General features: G+C 41.7%; 2 protein-coding genes across 6 annotated transcripts in view; one reads left to right on the top strand and one right to left on the bottom strand.

The window, feature by feature from the left end:
* Positions 1–17,133, top strand: part of PSMG4 (proteasome assembly chaperone 4) — a 28,474-nt gene that overhangs the window by 4,887 nt on the left and 6,454 nt on the right. For 2 of the 4 annotated variants that reach the window (XR_012901684.2, XR_012901683.2), the window contains exon 3: positions 1,530–1,663. Coding sequence is in view for 2 of the 4 variants with exons in the window: in XM_089776403.1 (XP_089632529.1) it covers positions 1,530–1,651 (122 nt within the window). In the remaining 2 variants the exon portion in view is untranslated. Of the gene's footprint in view, positions 1–1,529; positions 1,716–10,328; positions 13,563–17,133 lie in introns of those variants that run through there. The other 2 variants (XM_089776403.1, XM_006138818.4) reach the window with 2 other exon arrangements.
* SLC22A23 (solute carrier family 22 member 23) overlaps positions 10,849–17,133 on the bottom strand; it is a 183,360-nt gene continuing 177,075 nt past the window's right edge. For both annotated transcript variants that reach the window (XM_075921326.2, XM_075921327.2), the window contains one exon: positions 10,849–15,175. In XM_075921326.2, coding sequence (XP_075777441.2) covers positions 14,818–15,175 — 358 coding nt within the window. In that variant the 3' untranslated portion in view covers positions 10,849–14,817. The remainder of the gene's footprint in view (positions 15,176–17,133) is intronic.

Below are 17,133 nucleotides of genomic sequence, written 5' to 3'. Positions count from 1 at the left end.
ACAGTAGTTTAGTAGTACTGTATTTGCTTTCCCCCTATCTCTTCTGTTGCCTGATTATGTACTTCCAGTTCCAAATAATGTGTGTGGTTGACCCGTCAGGTCGTAACTCTGAGGTTCTACTATATTAGAATGTTCGAAAGGAAGAAAACATTAGGTTTCATTGATGGTAATGGGAGTGTACTACTTGGACTCTCCTGGCACAGCTGCTGACAAACATTATCTATAAACATAATGAGGGCTTTCCATTTAAACAATACCCAGGTTTTAGTAAGTGACCAATATAGGAAAGGAATAAACTTTTCATGTGGGTCTATCTGTCCCCCTGTCTGTCCCCAACACTTGCATATGCGCTTTTAAATAGTCATTCATTGCATTAGACAGCTTAATGTGCATGTGCCTGCACTCTGCAGATGCACACACCAATGCTTGCACAAATGTGTGCAGAATCATGCAGGCATAAACTTTTACATCCTACTTTTCTATAGTTCTTTTAAGCCAGAAAGATCCCTAAGCACTCTACCAATTATTGGCTCAGATTGCAGATTTAAGGCAGTTGCAGGGGTGTATGTGAAGGGAAAATGCACACAGGAATCTCCTCACGCACCAGGGAATGAAGCCTCCTTTAGAGTTAAATGGGACATCTGTTCAGTAGCTCACAGCAGTGTTATTGTCCAGAAAGAGAAACCCTTAACTGAATGTTCTTCTCTACATACATAACAGATGAGAGCAGTAGTAGTCAGAACAGTAGTGGTATTACCCCTGAGCTGTAGGGGCATTTTTTTTCTGCGGCCCGGTATTGGGCCGCAGGCCATAGTTTGGGAAATGCTGTTCTATGATAATCCATAATGTATCTTGAGCTGCATTGTCTTTAAGAGCGTGCTCAGAAGCCAGCAGGGAACCTTTCCCTTAAGTACTGTGGACTTTGAATCAGTCCCTTACTTAGTGATGGACAGTCTAGGTTAGTGACTGGGCCATGAGTGGCCCTCCTTCATGGCAATTGTCGTAACGAAGGTGGTGTCCTGGTATAGGCTAGTTTTGCTAACTGTTGGATGTACTGCTTGAACTATAGCAGCACTTTGATTGGATACCAAGGGCTCTCGCAGTCAGTGTCGTATGTAGTCAGCATGCACCTCACTTTTGATACCCTTGCTTATGGCCCACCACTGTCCTAAGCTAAAACTGACTTACCTGCCATGTAGTATCAGCTAGGGATATGAAAGTGTAACTGTGTACATGTTTAATGAGCCTGGTCTCATCTGTTAACCTTCATGGATGCACACTGGCTCCCAGGAAGCCACCTGCTGCTCTGTGTGTAACTGCTGAAACTAAACAACACATTTTAATATCGCTGATACCAACAAGCCCAATTGAGTAGGTATATAGATTATACTACTACATTATTGGTGGATCCTCCAGGTCATCTGTATTGTGAAACAGGAAACTTGTCTCATTTTTTTTTCCTCCATAAAATGTTTGTCTTCCACCTGCACTAACAGGAATGAGTAACGGAGGACTGTTTTGTATTTTAGCCAAGAAGACTAAAAAACAGGTCTTTGTTAGCTACAATCTTCCGAACACAGACAGCAGTTTCATGTTGCACATAGAGAACAGAATCAAGGAAGAAATGAAGGCTTTTCCAGAGAAGTTCTGACTTTGCATCATTGTAAGCCAATTCTTTTTTGTTTAAGAAATAAACTGATCAGGTTTCATATTGATGGACACTGAGTTAATATTTTGGAACTTTGCTTTTGTGTTTGGTTAAAAAAAATGGTAAATCAAACTTAAAAAAATAAAAATGTAAGACAAAAAATTTATTTCTTCCAAACGTTGCATTTCTCTGCTGTGTTGGAGGTGGTCTGGTGGTAGAGAAAGGGGATTGTGGGCTATGAGGAAGAAAGTTGTGAGTTAAGCAAGACTTTGTAAATTCGGGTATGCACAGACCTTGATTTATGATGGATATAGTAATCAGTTCAGGAATGTTCACTGGATTTTAGTTGCACAAAGTAACATACTATGTATCATTATAGGAAGAGAAAGCAAGTCTCTTCTAGTGCTTATGTGAAAAATCATCAAATTAAATAAAAGGAAGGCACTGTCACATTACTTTCAGTGGCAGCTGGTGGGAGAATGGCAGGAATTTGCTTTTTCAAAGGGAAAGGAAATAAATGATTTTGAAGTATAGTTTCTTATGCGTATGCATGTACCCAGAGTCTTGTCTGCTGCATATAGTGATATTTTTCTGTTAGTCATGCTGTGCTGATGCATTCCATAGTATTCTTTTCCCTCTTGTACACCAACAGATTAAGAGTATAGTTTAGATGATAAAATTGTTACTACTGCTGCTGCTTTTAGTGCAGGAAAGCCCTTTCAGAGTCTAGATGGAGTTGGATGGACAGGTGTAGTTAGGCCTATCTTACATGTAAATTGAGTAAACGATGAAGAAATTGGCTGAATGTAATATACATGGACCACCATGATAACTTTTACAGTCTTCAGAGTAAAGTCTCACTTTATAAGGGCATTAAACAAGAGGAAATATTTGTGTAGTTTGACATTAAGGGCACTGGAATAAGTACAGATGAAAGCTTTGTCATCTGTCAGCCTTTGTGAGGGGAGGGACGGGTGTGTGTGAGATGCTGCCAGCTCCCAGCCCAGGCATGGGGCTAGCTCGCAAAATGGAAACCTTTAATCAGCATTGCCCCCAACCACAATACTGCTGTGTCTTCAGGTGTATGCACCTCAGTCCCAGCTGTCCATTACTGGGCTTCTGACAGCCAGCACTGCTGGCTGATATCAGCATGTGCCTCTTTCCCCCTCAGCTTACCTTGAGCTCGATATGCCAGAAGGGGCAGGGACAGAGCAATAACATCAACTGGCACATTCAGTTAACTGGCAACTTCCATTTCCCATGAATGCTGGATAACAAAGCTTTCACTGTAACTCTACATAGAGATGATGTTAAGTGACCAGTGGCAACCCACAGAGATGAATCTTTATTCCCAGTTACTGTTGTTAATACGCTAAATGTAACAATTTTCCCTAGGAAATTAGGATTTTTTCCTCTTTCCTTTCATTGAACCCTCTGGCTTAAAGCTTAATTAATGTTGCAAATCAGTTTCAGCTCCTTAAGTTAAAGGTACTATACATGGGCAAGCTATTATCTACTCCAGAAACTTCCTTTTAATAATGAGAATCTTATCTATAAAAGTCTGAGTAAGTTCTAGCACCACAAAGGCAGAATTCTCACAATGAAAACAGAGGCCCCAAAGGACAATCAGTATGGCTACGTCTAGACTACATCCCTTTTTCGTAAAAGGGATGTAAATTAGATGTATCGCAATTGCTGATGAAGTGGGGATTTAAATCTCCCCCACTTCATTAGCATAAAAATGGCTGCCGCTTTTTTCCCCCGCATGGAGCTTTGTTGGAAAAATGCGTCAGTCTAGACGCTGATCTTGCCAAGAGGTATAAGGGATCTTTCGGAAAAGGCTTTATTTTCTGCAAGATCAGCGTCTAGACTGGCACTTTTTTCTGACAAAGCTCCATGCAGGAAAAAAAGTGGCAGCCATTTTTATGCTAATGAAGCACGGGAGATTTAAATCCCTGCTTCATTAGCAATTGCGATACATCTAATTTACATCCCTTTTACGAAAAAGGGATGTAGTCTAGACGTAGCCTATGAGTTCCTATTTTTTTCATCCAACTGCTGACTTGCTCCATGGCTAACCTTGTGAGGAGGGCTTTAAACTAGGTTCGACGGGGGCAGGTGAGCAAAGCCCACAGGTAAGTGCTGAATGTGCGGGACTGGGAGATGGGTTGGAAATGGGGGGGACTACGGCCTATAATGGCAAGGAGAAAGGAGGGTCAGGGCACAACAGGGAGGCAAGATCAAATCAGTATCTTAGATGCCTATATACAAATGCGAGAAGTATGGGTAATAAGCAGGAAGAACTGGAATTGCTAACCAATAAATACAACTATGATATCATTGGTATTACAGAAACCTGGTGGGATGGGACGCATGATTGGAATGTTGGTATGGAAGGGTACGGCTTGCTCAGGAAGGACAGACAAGGAAAAAAGGGAGGAGGGGTTGCCTTGTATATTAAAAATGTACACACTTGGACTGAAGTGGAGATGAACATAGGAGATAGCTGTGTAGAGAGTCTCTGGGTTAAACTAAAAGGGGTAAAAAACGAGGGTGATATCATGCTAGGAGTCTACTACAGACCACCTAGCCAGGTGGAAGAGGTGGATGAGGCCTTTTTTAAACAATTAACAAAACTATCCAAAGCCCAAGTTTTGGTGGTGATGGGGGACTTCAACTATCCAGACATATGTTGGGAAACTAACACAGCGAGGCACAGGCTATCCAATAAGTTTCTGGACTGCATTGGAGACAACTTTCTGTTTCAGAAGGTTGAAAAAGCTACCAGAGGAGAAGCTGTTCTGGATTTGGTTTTAACAAATAGGGAGGAACTAGTTGAGAACTTGAAAGTGGAAGATAGTATGGGGGACAGTGATCATGAAATAATAGAGTTCATGATCTTAAGGAAAAGTAGAAGGGAGACCAGCACAATTGAGGTAATGGATTTCAGGAAGGCAGATTTTGATAAGCTCAGAGAACTTGTAGGTAAGGTCCCATGGGAAGCAAGACTGAAGGGAAAAACAACTGAGGAGAGTTGGAAGTATTTCAAAGGGACGTTGTTAAGGGCCCAAAGGCAAACAATTCTGCTGTGTAGGAAAGATAGAAAATATGGCAAAAGACCAGCTTGGCTTAACAAGGAGATCTTGCACGATCTCAAAATAAAAAAGGAGTCTCATAAAAAATGGAAACTAGGACAACTAACAAAGGATGAATATAGGCAAGCAACACGGGAATGCAGGGGCAAGATTAGAAAGGCAAAGGCACAAAATGAGATCAAACTAGCTACAGGCATAAAGGGAAACAAGACGACCTTTTATAAATACATTAAAAGGAAGAGGAAGACCAAGGACAGGTTAGGCCCACTGCTTAGTGAGGAGGGAGAAGCAGTAACAGGGAACTTGGAAATGGCGGAGATGCTCAATGACTTCTTTGTTTCGGTCTTCACCGAGAAGTCTGGAGGTGTGCCTAACGTAGTGAATACAAGCAGAGAGAGGGTAAGTTTAGAAGATAGGATACACAAAGAACAAGTTAAAAATCACTTAGGAAAGTTAGATGTCAGCAAGTCACCAGGTCCTGATGAAATGCATCCCAGGATACTCAAGGAGCTGATAGAGGAGGTATCTGAGCCTTTAGCTATGATCTTTGAAAAATCATGGCAGACAGGGGAGATTCCAGAAGACTGGAAAAGGGCAAATATTGTGCCCATCTATAAAAAGGGGAATAAGAACAACCCAGGAAACTACAGACCGGTCAGTTTAACGTCTGTCCCAGGGAAGATAATGGAGCAGGTAATTAAGGAAATCGTATGCAAACACTTGGAAGGTAATAAAGTGATAGGGAATAGCCAGCATGGGTTTGTGAAGAACAAGTCATGCCAAATTAACCTGATAGCTTTCTTTGATAAGATAACGAGCCTTGTGGATAAGGGAGAAGCAGTGGATGTCATATACCTAGACTTTAGTAAGGCATTTGATACGGTCTCGCATGATATTCTTATTGATAAACTAGGCAAATATAACTTAGATAGGGCCACGATAAGGTGGGTGCATAATTGGCTGGATAACCGTAGTCAGAGAGTTGTTGTTAACGGTTCTAAATCCTGCTGGAAAGGGATAACAAGTGGAGTTCCTCAAGGGGACCTGTACTGTTCAATATCTTCATCAATGATGTAGATATTGGGATAGAGAGTACGCTTATTAAGTTTGCAGATGATACCAAACTGGGTGGGGTTGTGACTTCTTTGGAGGATAGAGACATAATTCAAAATGACCTTAGCAAGTTAGAGAAATGGTCAGAGGTAAACAGGATGAGGTTTAATAAAGAGAAATGCAAAGTGCTCCACTTAGGAAGGAACAATCAGTTCCATACATACAAGATAGGAAGCGACTGTCTAGGAAGGAGCATTGCGGAAAGAGATCTAGGGGTCATAGTGGCCCACAAGTTGAATATGAGTCAACAGTGTGATGCTGTTGCAAAAAAAGCAAATATGATTCTAGGTTGTATCAACAGGTATGTTGTAAGCAAAACTCGTGAAGTCATTCTGCCGCGCTACTCTGCGCTCGTTAGGCCTCAGCTGGAGTACTGTGTCCAGTTCTGGGCGCCACATTTCAAGAAAGATGTGGAGAAATTGGAAAGGGTACAGAGAAGAGCAACAAGAATGATTAAAGGTTTAGAGAACATGACCTATGAAGCGAGGCTTCATGAACTAGGCTTGTTTAGTTTGGAAAAAAGAAGATTAAGGGGGGACATGATAGCGGTTTTCAAATATCTAAAAGGGTGTCACAAGGAGGAAGGAGAAAATTTGTTCCTCTTGGGTTCTGAGGACAGGACAAGGAGTAATGGGCTTAAAGTGCAGCAGGGGAGGTTTAGATTGGACATTAGGAAAAAATTCCTAACTGTCAGGGTGGTCAAATATTGGAATAAATTGCCAAGGGAGGTGGTGGAATCTCCCTCTCTGGAGATATTTAAGAACAGGTTGGATAGACATCTGTCAGGGATGATGTAGACGGAGCTTGGTCCTGCCTTGAGGGCGGGGAGCTGGACTCGATGACCTCTTGAGGTCCCTTCCAGTCCTATTATTCTATGATTCTAAGTGTAATCTGTAAAATAACAAATCTCACACTTCGGAGTGCATGGAAAGTATCTGATACAAGTATAAAATAATATTAATGCTGCTGTAATAGCTGGCTGGCTCTAGAAAAGCCATCTTAGCCTACTTTATTATGGCTGCATGGTCAGTAGTTAAAAAGTAGAAGCAGCAAATAATGCTAATGTGGAGAATACAACTTTAACCTCTCCTTATATCTAGTCTCTGCTTAGAGTTGTTTTGATAAATAATATAGTATCTATTACCAGCACCTGTTTCTACAATCTAGCCCCACCTCAAGCAATGATTTGAATGAAGAAAAACAAAACTTATTTGAGTGAAGGACCCAAGCAACACCAGGTAAAGTAAGAGTATGAATTTCACTTAGTCTTAGGGTGCATCTAGACTGGCAAAAGTGACCGCTTTTGTGCAAAATCTTGCCGCCTGTCTATACTGGTCACGAGTATTTGCGCAAGAACACTGACTTTGTACTGTACAAAATCGGTGGTTCTTGTGCAAATACTCCCGCTCAGGGATAAGCCCTGTTGCGCAAGAGGGCCAGTGTAGACAGCCAAGTTAATTTCTTGCGCAAGAGAGCATCTACACTGGCACGGATGCTTTTGCGCAAAAAGACGCAAATATACCTGCCAGTATAGACGCTCTCTTGTGCAAATACTTTTAACGGAAAAGTTTTTCCGTTAAAAGAGTTTGCGCAAAATCATGCCAGTCTAGATGCAGCCTTAGTGTTTAGCTGACAGAACAGAATGTGCGGGGTCCTTCAGGAATCAGTCCTGTGTCTGCTTCTATTCAATAACTTCATCAGTCATTTAGATAATGACTTCCAGAGCCCACTTAACAGTGTTTGTTCATACCACCAACTGAGCTTTGGATGAATTTGGATGAAATTCCATCCACTACTCACTTAACTGATTAATCAAATCCCTATTCCAAACCCCTACATCAAAACTGCCTCCTTCACTCAAACTCCCTCCCAGATCTCACTCTTTCCTGCACCCCAATCTCCATTAATAGCATGGAAGAGTGCAGCCCTTGGCCACTTACTAAATTCTTGGAGTGGGCCCCCCCAAAAAAACTTATTGCTCATCTCTGAACTAGAGAAATGATCTGAAGAGAATGAAATTCAATAGGGATAAATGCCAAATACTCCACTGAAGAAGGAACAAGCAGTTGTACACATACAAAGTGAGAAATGACTGCATCAAAGAGTATTGCAGAAAGGGACCTGGGGGTTACACTGGATCACAAGCTACATAAGAGTCAACAGTGTAACTTTTGCCAAAGATGAACATTCTAGGAGGAGTGTTGTAAGCAAGACACAAGACGTAATTCTTCTGCTCTACTTCATGCTTATTGATAAGGCCTCACTCAGCTGGAGTATTATGTCCAGTTCTATGTACAATGGTTCAGGAAAGATGTGGACAAATTGAAGGAGTCCAGAGAAGAGCAACAAAAATTATTAAAAGTCTAAAAAACTATCTATGAGAGAAGATGAAAAACTTGGGTTTATTTGGTCTGGATAAGAGAAGATTAGGGGGGAATAAAACAATTTCTAGTATGTAAAATATTCCAAGGAGGAGGGTGAAAAATTGTTCTTAATCTCCATGGGAAGGGTAAGCGGTTTAAATTACAGCAAGGGGTTTAGGGTAGGCATTAGGAAAAACTTCCTGTCACGATGGTTCACCACTAGAACAAAATGCCTACGTAGGCTGTGGAATCTCTTATCAGTGGAGGTTTTTATGAAGAAACCCATCAGTAATAGTAAAGAACAAATCATGCCAAACCAATCTGATAGCTTTGTTTGATAGGCTAACAGGTCTTGTGGATAAGGGAGAAGTGATGAACGTGGTATACCTAGTCCTTAATAAGGCATTTGATATGGTCTCACATGACCTTCTTATCACTAAACTAGGCAAATACAACTTAGATGAGGCTACTATAAGTTGGGTGCATAACTGGCTGGCTAACCATTCTCTGAGACTTCAGGGGGTAGCCGAGTTAGTCTGCTACAGAAAAGAAACAACAAATGGTCTTTATAATTTATAAAGTGCTACCAGACCATTTGTTGTCATTCTCGGAGAGTAGTTATTAACGGTTCACAGTCATGCTGGAAGGGCATAACAAGTGGGGTTCCGCAGGGATGTATTTTGGGATCGATTCTGTTTAATATCTTCATCAACAGTTTAGATGATGGCATAAAGAGTACTCTTATTAAGTTTGCAGATGATACCAAGCTGAGAGGGGTTACAAGTGCTTTGGAGGATAGGATCATAATTCAAAATGATCTGGGCAAACTGGAGAAATGGTCTGAGGCAAATAGAATGAAGTTTAATAAGGACTAATATAAAGCGCTCCACTTAGGAAGGAACAATCAGTTTCACATATACAGAAAGGGAAGTGATTAACTAGGAAGGAGTACAGCAGAAAGGAATCTAAAGGTCAGAGTGGACCACAAGCTAAAGGAGTCAACAGTGACACACTGTTGCAAAAAAAGAAACATGATTCTGGGGTGCATTAACAGGAGTGCTGTGAGCAAGACATGAGAAGTCATTCTTCCGCTCTACTCTGTTGATTAGGCCTCAATTGTAGTATTGTGTCCAGATCTGGGCACCATGTTTCAAGAAAGATGTGGAGAAACTGGAGAGGATCCAGAGAAGAGCAAGAAAAATTATTAAAGGTCTAGAAAACATGAACTATGAGGCAAGGCTGAAGGAATTGGGCTTGTTTAGTTTGGAAAAGATGAGACTGAGAGGGGACCAATAATGTACCAAATTAGCTTTCCTGATGTAAAAGTACCAGCTCCCAGCCTCTGGGAAACCAGGGCAAATGAACACAGACATCAATAGTAGGGATGTTAAAAATTGTGTATTAAATCTCAACAGTTACAGTTACCTGTGCTGTGGGCTCTGCAGTATATAAAGTATCAGTATATAACATACTGTTAACCAATAAGCATCCGCCTATCAGTTAAATGGCTAGTCATTTACACTCAAACATCCCTAATCAGTAGTAGAGATGGCAACACAATCACCAATCCATACAGCCCTGTGCGGATACAAATTTGGTATCTGCACCCACATTAGCAAAAATGATCCCCAGATATCTATATTCACATCTGCTGATGTGGATATATGGGGCTATAAAGCAGATAGCCACAAATTTATAGGGTTTTAGATCCAGAATTTGTATCTGCATCAGCAAAAAAATGAGCCATGGATGTGGATATCCATAGATATGAAGTGGATATCTGTGGATTTGCTGGGATCTACCAATCTAGGTGCCCCAAGTCTCATAGCGTAAGACAGTGACAGTCAAGCCAAAACTGTCCAACTGTATGTGGTCTTCATCTTTCAGCTTTAAGGCACTGGATGACATCTGAGAAAGACAGGCAGATTCAGCTGGCTTGACCCGTAATTGGGTTAGTAGCCTAATTCATTAGGAGTGGGGAGAGCAACCAAGAATGGGTGCTCCTTTTGGACCCAGACTTGACTGAAATCATGAAGGCAGAAAATGTTACTATATACAGTTAGATCCCAGAAATAACCTATTGTAAAAAGATGCTTTGTCTATCCCCAGCTCAAGTCAACACTGACAATCTTCTTTTCAAGCCTCCTTGTATGTGGACTCTCAAACCCAGAAAAGAGGGGCACTGTACAATGTAAGATAGGCCCTCGCCCCGAAGAGCTTACAGTCAAACCAGATGAGACAGATAAAGGGTGGGAGGAGGAACAGGCACAGGTGAGTGAAATTACTTGCCCTAGGTTGTGCAGCAAGTCAGAAATAGAATCCTGGGCTTCTGAGTTCCAGGCCCATAGATCACGCTGTGTCTTTTCTGCAAATGGAACTTGTAGTTGAGCAGCAAAACTGCTTCAGCTGCAACAAAGTCTCTTCCTTGAAGCACAACCTTAAGAAGCCATCTGCTGGTGGTTACAGCACCCTGCTTAGCTAGTGAATCCCTTTTTTTAAAAAAAATGGTTAGTGCTGTTATGGGAGATTTTAAAAAATTCATTACACTTTTTCAGTATCTAGGGTATTTTGAAAAGCACAGCAGTAACACACATTGCACTAAAGGCAAGAAATACATTAAGAAGTATGCTAATGGGGCAACACGTTTTTATTTCTGTACATTTACAAACAAAGTTTTTCAGTAGGTACAACAGATGTAACATCATGCAGACATTTAGCTTTGTAAGACTGTTTTCAGTACTTGATTTAAGCTTGTGCTATGAAGAAGCACCAACAGACTAGATCAAAACATACAGTAACACGATTCTTTAATAAAAATTCATCAGAAACTGAGGGGGGGAGGGAAGTCTCACCCACTAGACAAACACACTGTACTCCTTTCCCAAGACATTTCACACAATACAGTTAAAATGAGGATTTTTTTAAAGTTAAAATGTGGGAGGATCAACCCACACTTAAGTGTTGTCTTTATGTGCTAACTACAGGTGCGATTTGACTTGACATTCACAGAGTTCATTTAATGGCACTTCTGCTTCCAGTTTGGTGACCTTTAGCATTTGGCTCCAGGAAGTGGCATCATTTAAGAAAAATAGTTCCATGTTAAAGCAAAACAAAACAAACCTGCTTAACCAAAAGAGCCACCTTTCTGAGTTGCCACAAAACACCACTTCTCACAAGTGTTTTCAGTGTTTTTAGCAACAGAGGCATTACTGGGGAAAAAAAAGATCAAATGTAATGCTATTTTCACATTTGGTTTAAAAAAAATCTAAAAGCAAAACCAATACCCCTTAAATGGTAACTAAAAACCCTATTAAGCAGGTGAAAATCACTGAAGGCTCATGGAAAGAAATGGGCGTAAAAGGACAGCAGAGCTTTGAATGCTTTTCTTGTTGCATTGACTGGGAACAGCAGTCATTTGAGAAAAGTGTTTCCTTTGCACTAACTGTGGAGAACCAGGACTGAGAAGTTTATGGCTTGACAGTCGTTCAGAACTGTCAGAGTACCATGGAGAACCAGACAGAACACATTAGGCAACTGATGTTTGTTCATAGCCTCCTGTTCTGCTGTATCATTTAGTACCTGCCTGTCTCCCCAGAATTTTTGCTTCCTCAGATACACTCCACAAAAGCTGATGGCTAATATCTTTTACACAAAACAGGCTTTCACCTTCTCAAATGAGCTATAACAGAGCTACTGAGACAATATGATTTCATATTTTTGCCAGGACTGAGCCTCAATTCAAAGTACCAAATGCCTCATGTCAGGCAAATTAAAACACAAAATGCAAAGTCAATTTCACAAAAATTAAATTTAAAAATTGCCAAGTGCTCCTGTCACCTAATGTATTTATTTCTGATTTAAAAGGCTGATATGTTTAAACAATTCTCTTTGCTGGGCCAGACTGTAATGAAAGAGCAAACACCCAAATAGGAAACTATAAAGCTCTGTGGACAACAGCGATGACCTACCAGGACCATAACAGAGCTAAATGCAATCTAATAGGCGTGTGAAAAAGGTCTACACATGGTTTGTACTGCAGTCTGAGTATATATACACAGTAGCCATGAACTAAAAAGCTGTTCTATGGTATGTGGATTGCAAGGTGCTGGCGGAACAGCTCTGAGCCGCTGTGCATGCCCGATTTCAAACAATCCTCTGCTCTCTCCATTGCTCTCCTGTGTTAAGGCCCCCCTCCCTTGATTATTGTTTTACTTCCTAGATTTTGATATAAACCCACTTTTCCTGATATGTGGCTTGTAACAAGCTTCATATAAAAGGCAAAAGGTATTACACACATTTGGCACATGAATACTGCACAAACCGAAAGGCCTTATTTTCAAGGTGAATGCAGACTGCAAAAATCTGAACATGGAACGAAACGAGGAGAGGCGGCCACTTTCAAACCGTACAATAACTAGAGAGTGTAAGAAAATTGGTCTGTTGCTGTCACAGCAAGTGTAACTAAGGTGAAAACAGTAGTGTAACTCCAGGCAAAATTACCTTGTATTGGTCCAGTGTTTTTTATGTGGCTCAAAAAGAGCTCAAATGTCCACACCCTCTGTACAAAAGTCAGCAGCTTTAGGACAACATTGTTTTTCCAACCATGACAATCTGTGTCACTTCTCCAGGCTTGCTTGCTTGCTCGTCCACTCATCAGCATCTGAGACTATGCTGCTTACTGCATTTCCCACAGACTTGCTGATTTCGTGTGGATTGCGAGGACAAAGGCAGCCTAATGGAGAATGTAAGTAGTAGGTACAGTAGTTAACAGACAATATATAGAGCAAAGAAGGGGTAGGGAAAGAGGAGGAAGGTGCAGATTAGCCTGTCCATACCTATGAATACAAGATGTTCATAAAAGCGGCAGTGGTATGGATGGTCAATACCACATTGCTCATCCTGCTACTCTGTTCATTAAAATGGCTGTACCACTGGGCAAATCATAAATGCATGGCCAGAGTGGAAAAGGCAACAGAAGTGGTGGGGGGGATTATTAGAACTAATGCAAAAATGGTTTTTAAACTCACTCTGTCCTTGTATTAACTAAGTCCTTAAAACAGTCACATAACAAGAATCAAAATCTGATGGCCAATGCAAATCTGTTGCTGGCTTGGGGACTAGAAGGAGGTGGTCAATTAGCTACTATCAAGTAGCCATCTGTACAATAAATGAAAAGATTTGCTTTACACTATACTAAACAGAGGCATTTTAATTTACTTTATTCAAGTAAGTGATCCTATAGTGTTTTTTTTGTTTTTTTTTTAAGGGAGAGTCTACAAGAGCCCATTTTTGGTGGGATTAAAGTGGCAATTCATTATAAATTCTGGGGACAGAAATAGCAAACAGTAGACAACAGAATATATAGTAATCACAATTCTGGCTTATATAGGACAATTTTAAAATTGTATTTTTAAAGATAACCCATTTCATAGGGAGTGCCCCCTTGACCTCTACTTAAGTAACATTTTAAACAGCTGTTTTCCCCCCACTGTCAGTATTTATTCAAATAATCAGTTCATTCCCTTTCCTTCTAACAGTCACTGAAATATTTATCCATTTAAATAAGAATAGGATTTAAGGCTTTAAACAATTTGGGCATGCAAAGTCATAGCTCTTGTATGAGTAGAAATTTCATCTGAACTCCCTTTTGGAGCAAGCATTTCAGATTGCAGAGAATACTAACATTTTGTCTCCTTTGACCAAAAATATTCTTCTGGAACACTGGATACAAGTATTGGATCTCCTGTTAGTTAAAACTATTCTTGGCAAAACTGTAATTTTACCACTGTTGGTCAACTCATTTAAAGTTGTTTATATTATTAATAACTTGAAGGAAATCTCTAAAGAGCTGAATGTGATATTTAAAATGTAAAAGGCTGATCCTTGATAGAAAAGCTAAGCTTTCTTGTGTAGCATTTTGCTGACTGCTTTAACAGCAAAACAAAAAATAAACTCCTCTACTTTAATTTAGAAAATAACATTTAATGCATATGGGCACTCTATCAAAACCTAATTTATACTAAATAAAATGCAGTCAAACTTTGAGTCACGACAGGCTTTTTGTTGTTTATATAAACACAGCTGGCAACCTAGGGGATTCGAACTTTCTAGATAGGTAGAACTAATGTTGCGCTAGCCTGAGTTTCAGTGGATTCAACTTTGCAGCAGAGATACCTCTTTTCCTTTAACAAAGCACAAAAAACAAAAACGATAAACAAAAAACATTACACAATTTCTTTTTTCTTGAAAGAAGATGGCTTCATTCATGTGATCAATGAAAGGAAAAGGGAATAAAGTGCTTCTTTAAAGTGATCATCAAAATAAATATAAACATTCAATTCCAGGAAAGAAAGGGTTTGAAGAGTTATCTCCAGCCAGTTCTGTTCTCAGGTGCATTATTTTCCCCCATAACCTTTTCAAAAGAAATTTGCACACCAGTTGATAATTCCTACGGAAAGTGGCTTTACCAGCAGAGTTGAATTCCCCCATGTATCCATCTGTTCCATTAATGGTCTGCAAACCTGTGCAAAACACCCCACCCAAAGTGCTCCTTCTCCCCAAAAAAATAAAAATAATAATTAAAAAAAAATCTGCCCCATTACATAGATTTCACCCCATTGGCGGTGGTATTCTCGGATACCCCATCGACCACAGCTGATGAATCATGGAGGCCGGAGTAATCCTTGAGTTCAGAGTTTGTCAGAAGCAGGGGCTGCTCCCCTTTCTTGTGTGGCAGGAGGGGCTTTCTGGTGTAGTGTTCGCCATCTGGAATGTTCTCAGGCAGGTTTTGGTTCTTGCTTTCCGGCAAGAGAAGAATACAGATGATGCAAATGAGCGTACAGCAGGCGAAGATCACGTGGTGCAGAAAGTAGCCTTTCTGGTTATGGAGCTCCATTATAGGTGCAGTCAGCATACCAAAGCCTGCGCTGGCCAGGACAAGTCCTAGTCCACCTCCCCTAAAAGACAAACAGCCTCAACACAGACAGAACATAGCAGACGTGTATTTGGAAAAAAACCCAACAACCCAAAACATCAAAACTTCAGTGAACAATTGAAAACTCTTCTTCTGGTTTACTTTCTGGAATCAAAGTTACTCCACAGACAGCAGTGTTATTTAATATAAGGACATTACCCCCAAACAATGGCTGCAGAGGTCAGCAAAGCTAAATCTCAAAACACAGGGACTGTGCCTAGCCACCTGACCCATTCCAAACTGAAGTGTCCTGTTTGAAATTCAGATGGTTCAGCACAGAGCTGTTATAAACTATCTTACTTGCCATGCTCTCCATGTACCTGAGCTGCAATTCCCAGCTGATGGTCCAGCACAGTCATGTCAAACATGCCGCCCAATGGAATTTTTTTGTGGCCCACAACTACATCTTCATAAATTATCTAAGTGCAGCCCGTCCAGTTACATTGTTTATAACGCGATGTATTTCACACCCATGTTCCCTTTAATTTTTTTCCATCCATGTGCAGAATATATTGTCTTACGTATGGCATGTGCACCACCAACAGAAACACATACTGGCTGTGGGTACTCGGGGTGCACTGCTAATCAGCTGGGTGGCATTTGAATCTTTCTGGGTCACTGCCCAAATGCTGAGCTTACAGGGAGCATTGTTTCACACCCATGTAAAGTACCAGGAGCATTGTTATGTGCAGTCACAATGGGCATCTCTGTGGTTTTCTAACTGGTTTTAAGTTGATTAGCGCTATCAAGTAGGCTAGCTTAGATGATTTAAGGTTGTCAAATCTGCTTTTACAGACCTAGAATCCAATGTGATCTTGACAGCATTTCACTAAAAGTGGGCCAGGCCAGTTTATACAGTCTACACCAGTGGTTGGCAACCTACAGCATGCGAGCCAATTTTCATTCGCATGTGTGGCGGGAGCTCAGCCCTGCCCCTCTTCCCTTGTGCGGTCACTGGTGCCCTCCCTCTTCCCTGGCAGCAGGTTAGGTTGCGGTGGGAGGTGGCAGCGCTGGGACTGAGGCTCCTCAACAGTGCCTCTGGAGCCAGCCCGAGACTGCATGGCCGCGGTAGCGGTGCCTCAGGGACCGTGTGGCTGCAGTAGTGGCATCTCCAGGGCCAGCCCAGGACTGCATGGCTGCGGCAGTTGCTGCAAGGGGGCATGAAGCCAAGTAAGTGTTCCCCCTCATGCCCAGACCCCCAAACTCCCTCATTCACTCCCCTCCCAGCCAAGACCTCGCTCTCCCAGCTTGCTGACACCCTTCTTTGTTCCTGCACCCTCTCTCCTGGCTAGACACCTAACCTTCATCCTGATCCTGCATCCACTTTTGCTCCTGCACCCTCCCTTGCTCCTGCTCCCTCCATCTCCTGGTGAGGATGCGCATTACTGACCCAGTGGAGGTGTAGTGTGGGCATGCACTGCTGGCTGTAAGTTGATATAATACAAATCAACATAAATTTTTGGGGGTAGACATGCCCTTAGATTGCACATACAAAACGCACCCCATTTAGGTTGCAAAGTCAAACCCTCAAAAGTTAGGAAATATCAGAATTAATACTGCCGGGACAACCTTAATTCAGTCCCCTTGTGTGTAAACATTGATACAGTTCATTCAACAGCACCAACTTTAAAAAGTGATGGGTGGGGGGGTGGGGTACGTGTGCTCCACCTCCCCCACCCCTTCAACCAAAGCCCCACCCTGCCTTGCCTTCCTATCCTTACTCCACACCCTACCTCTTCCTGCCCAGTTCTACCCCCTCCTCCAAGCCCTACTGTACAGCTGACTGTGGCAGGCAGGAGGTGCAGGTAGGGAAGGGGAAGGTGCTCATCCACAGAGCCCACCAGCTGGCGGGAGCTGATGGAGGGCTGCCAGTGGGTATTCAGCTCCCATCAATTCCCCCACCCCTGGAGCACCCACAGTTCAGAGCCTATGCAGTCACCA

The sequence above is a fragment of the Pelodiscus sinensis genome, chromosome 2, assembly GCF_052426305.1.
Source record: "Pelodiscus sinensis isolate ZL-2025 chromosome 2, ASM5242630v1, whole genome shotgun sequence".
NCBI classification, from domain to species: Eukaryota; Metazoa; Chordata; order Testudines; family Trionychidae; genus Pelodiscus; species Pelodiscus sinensis.
This window is presented reverse-complemented; position numbering and strand designations above follow the sequence as displayed.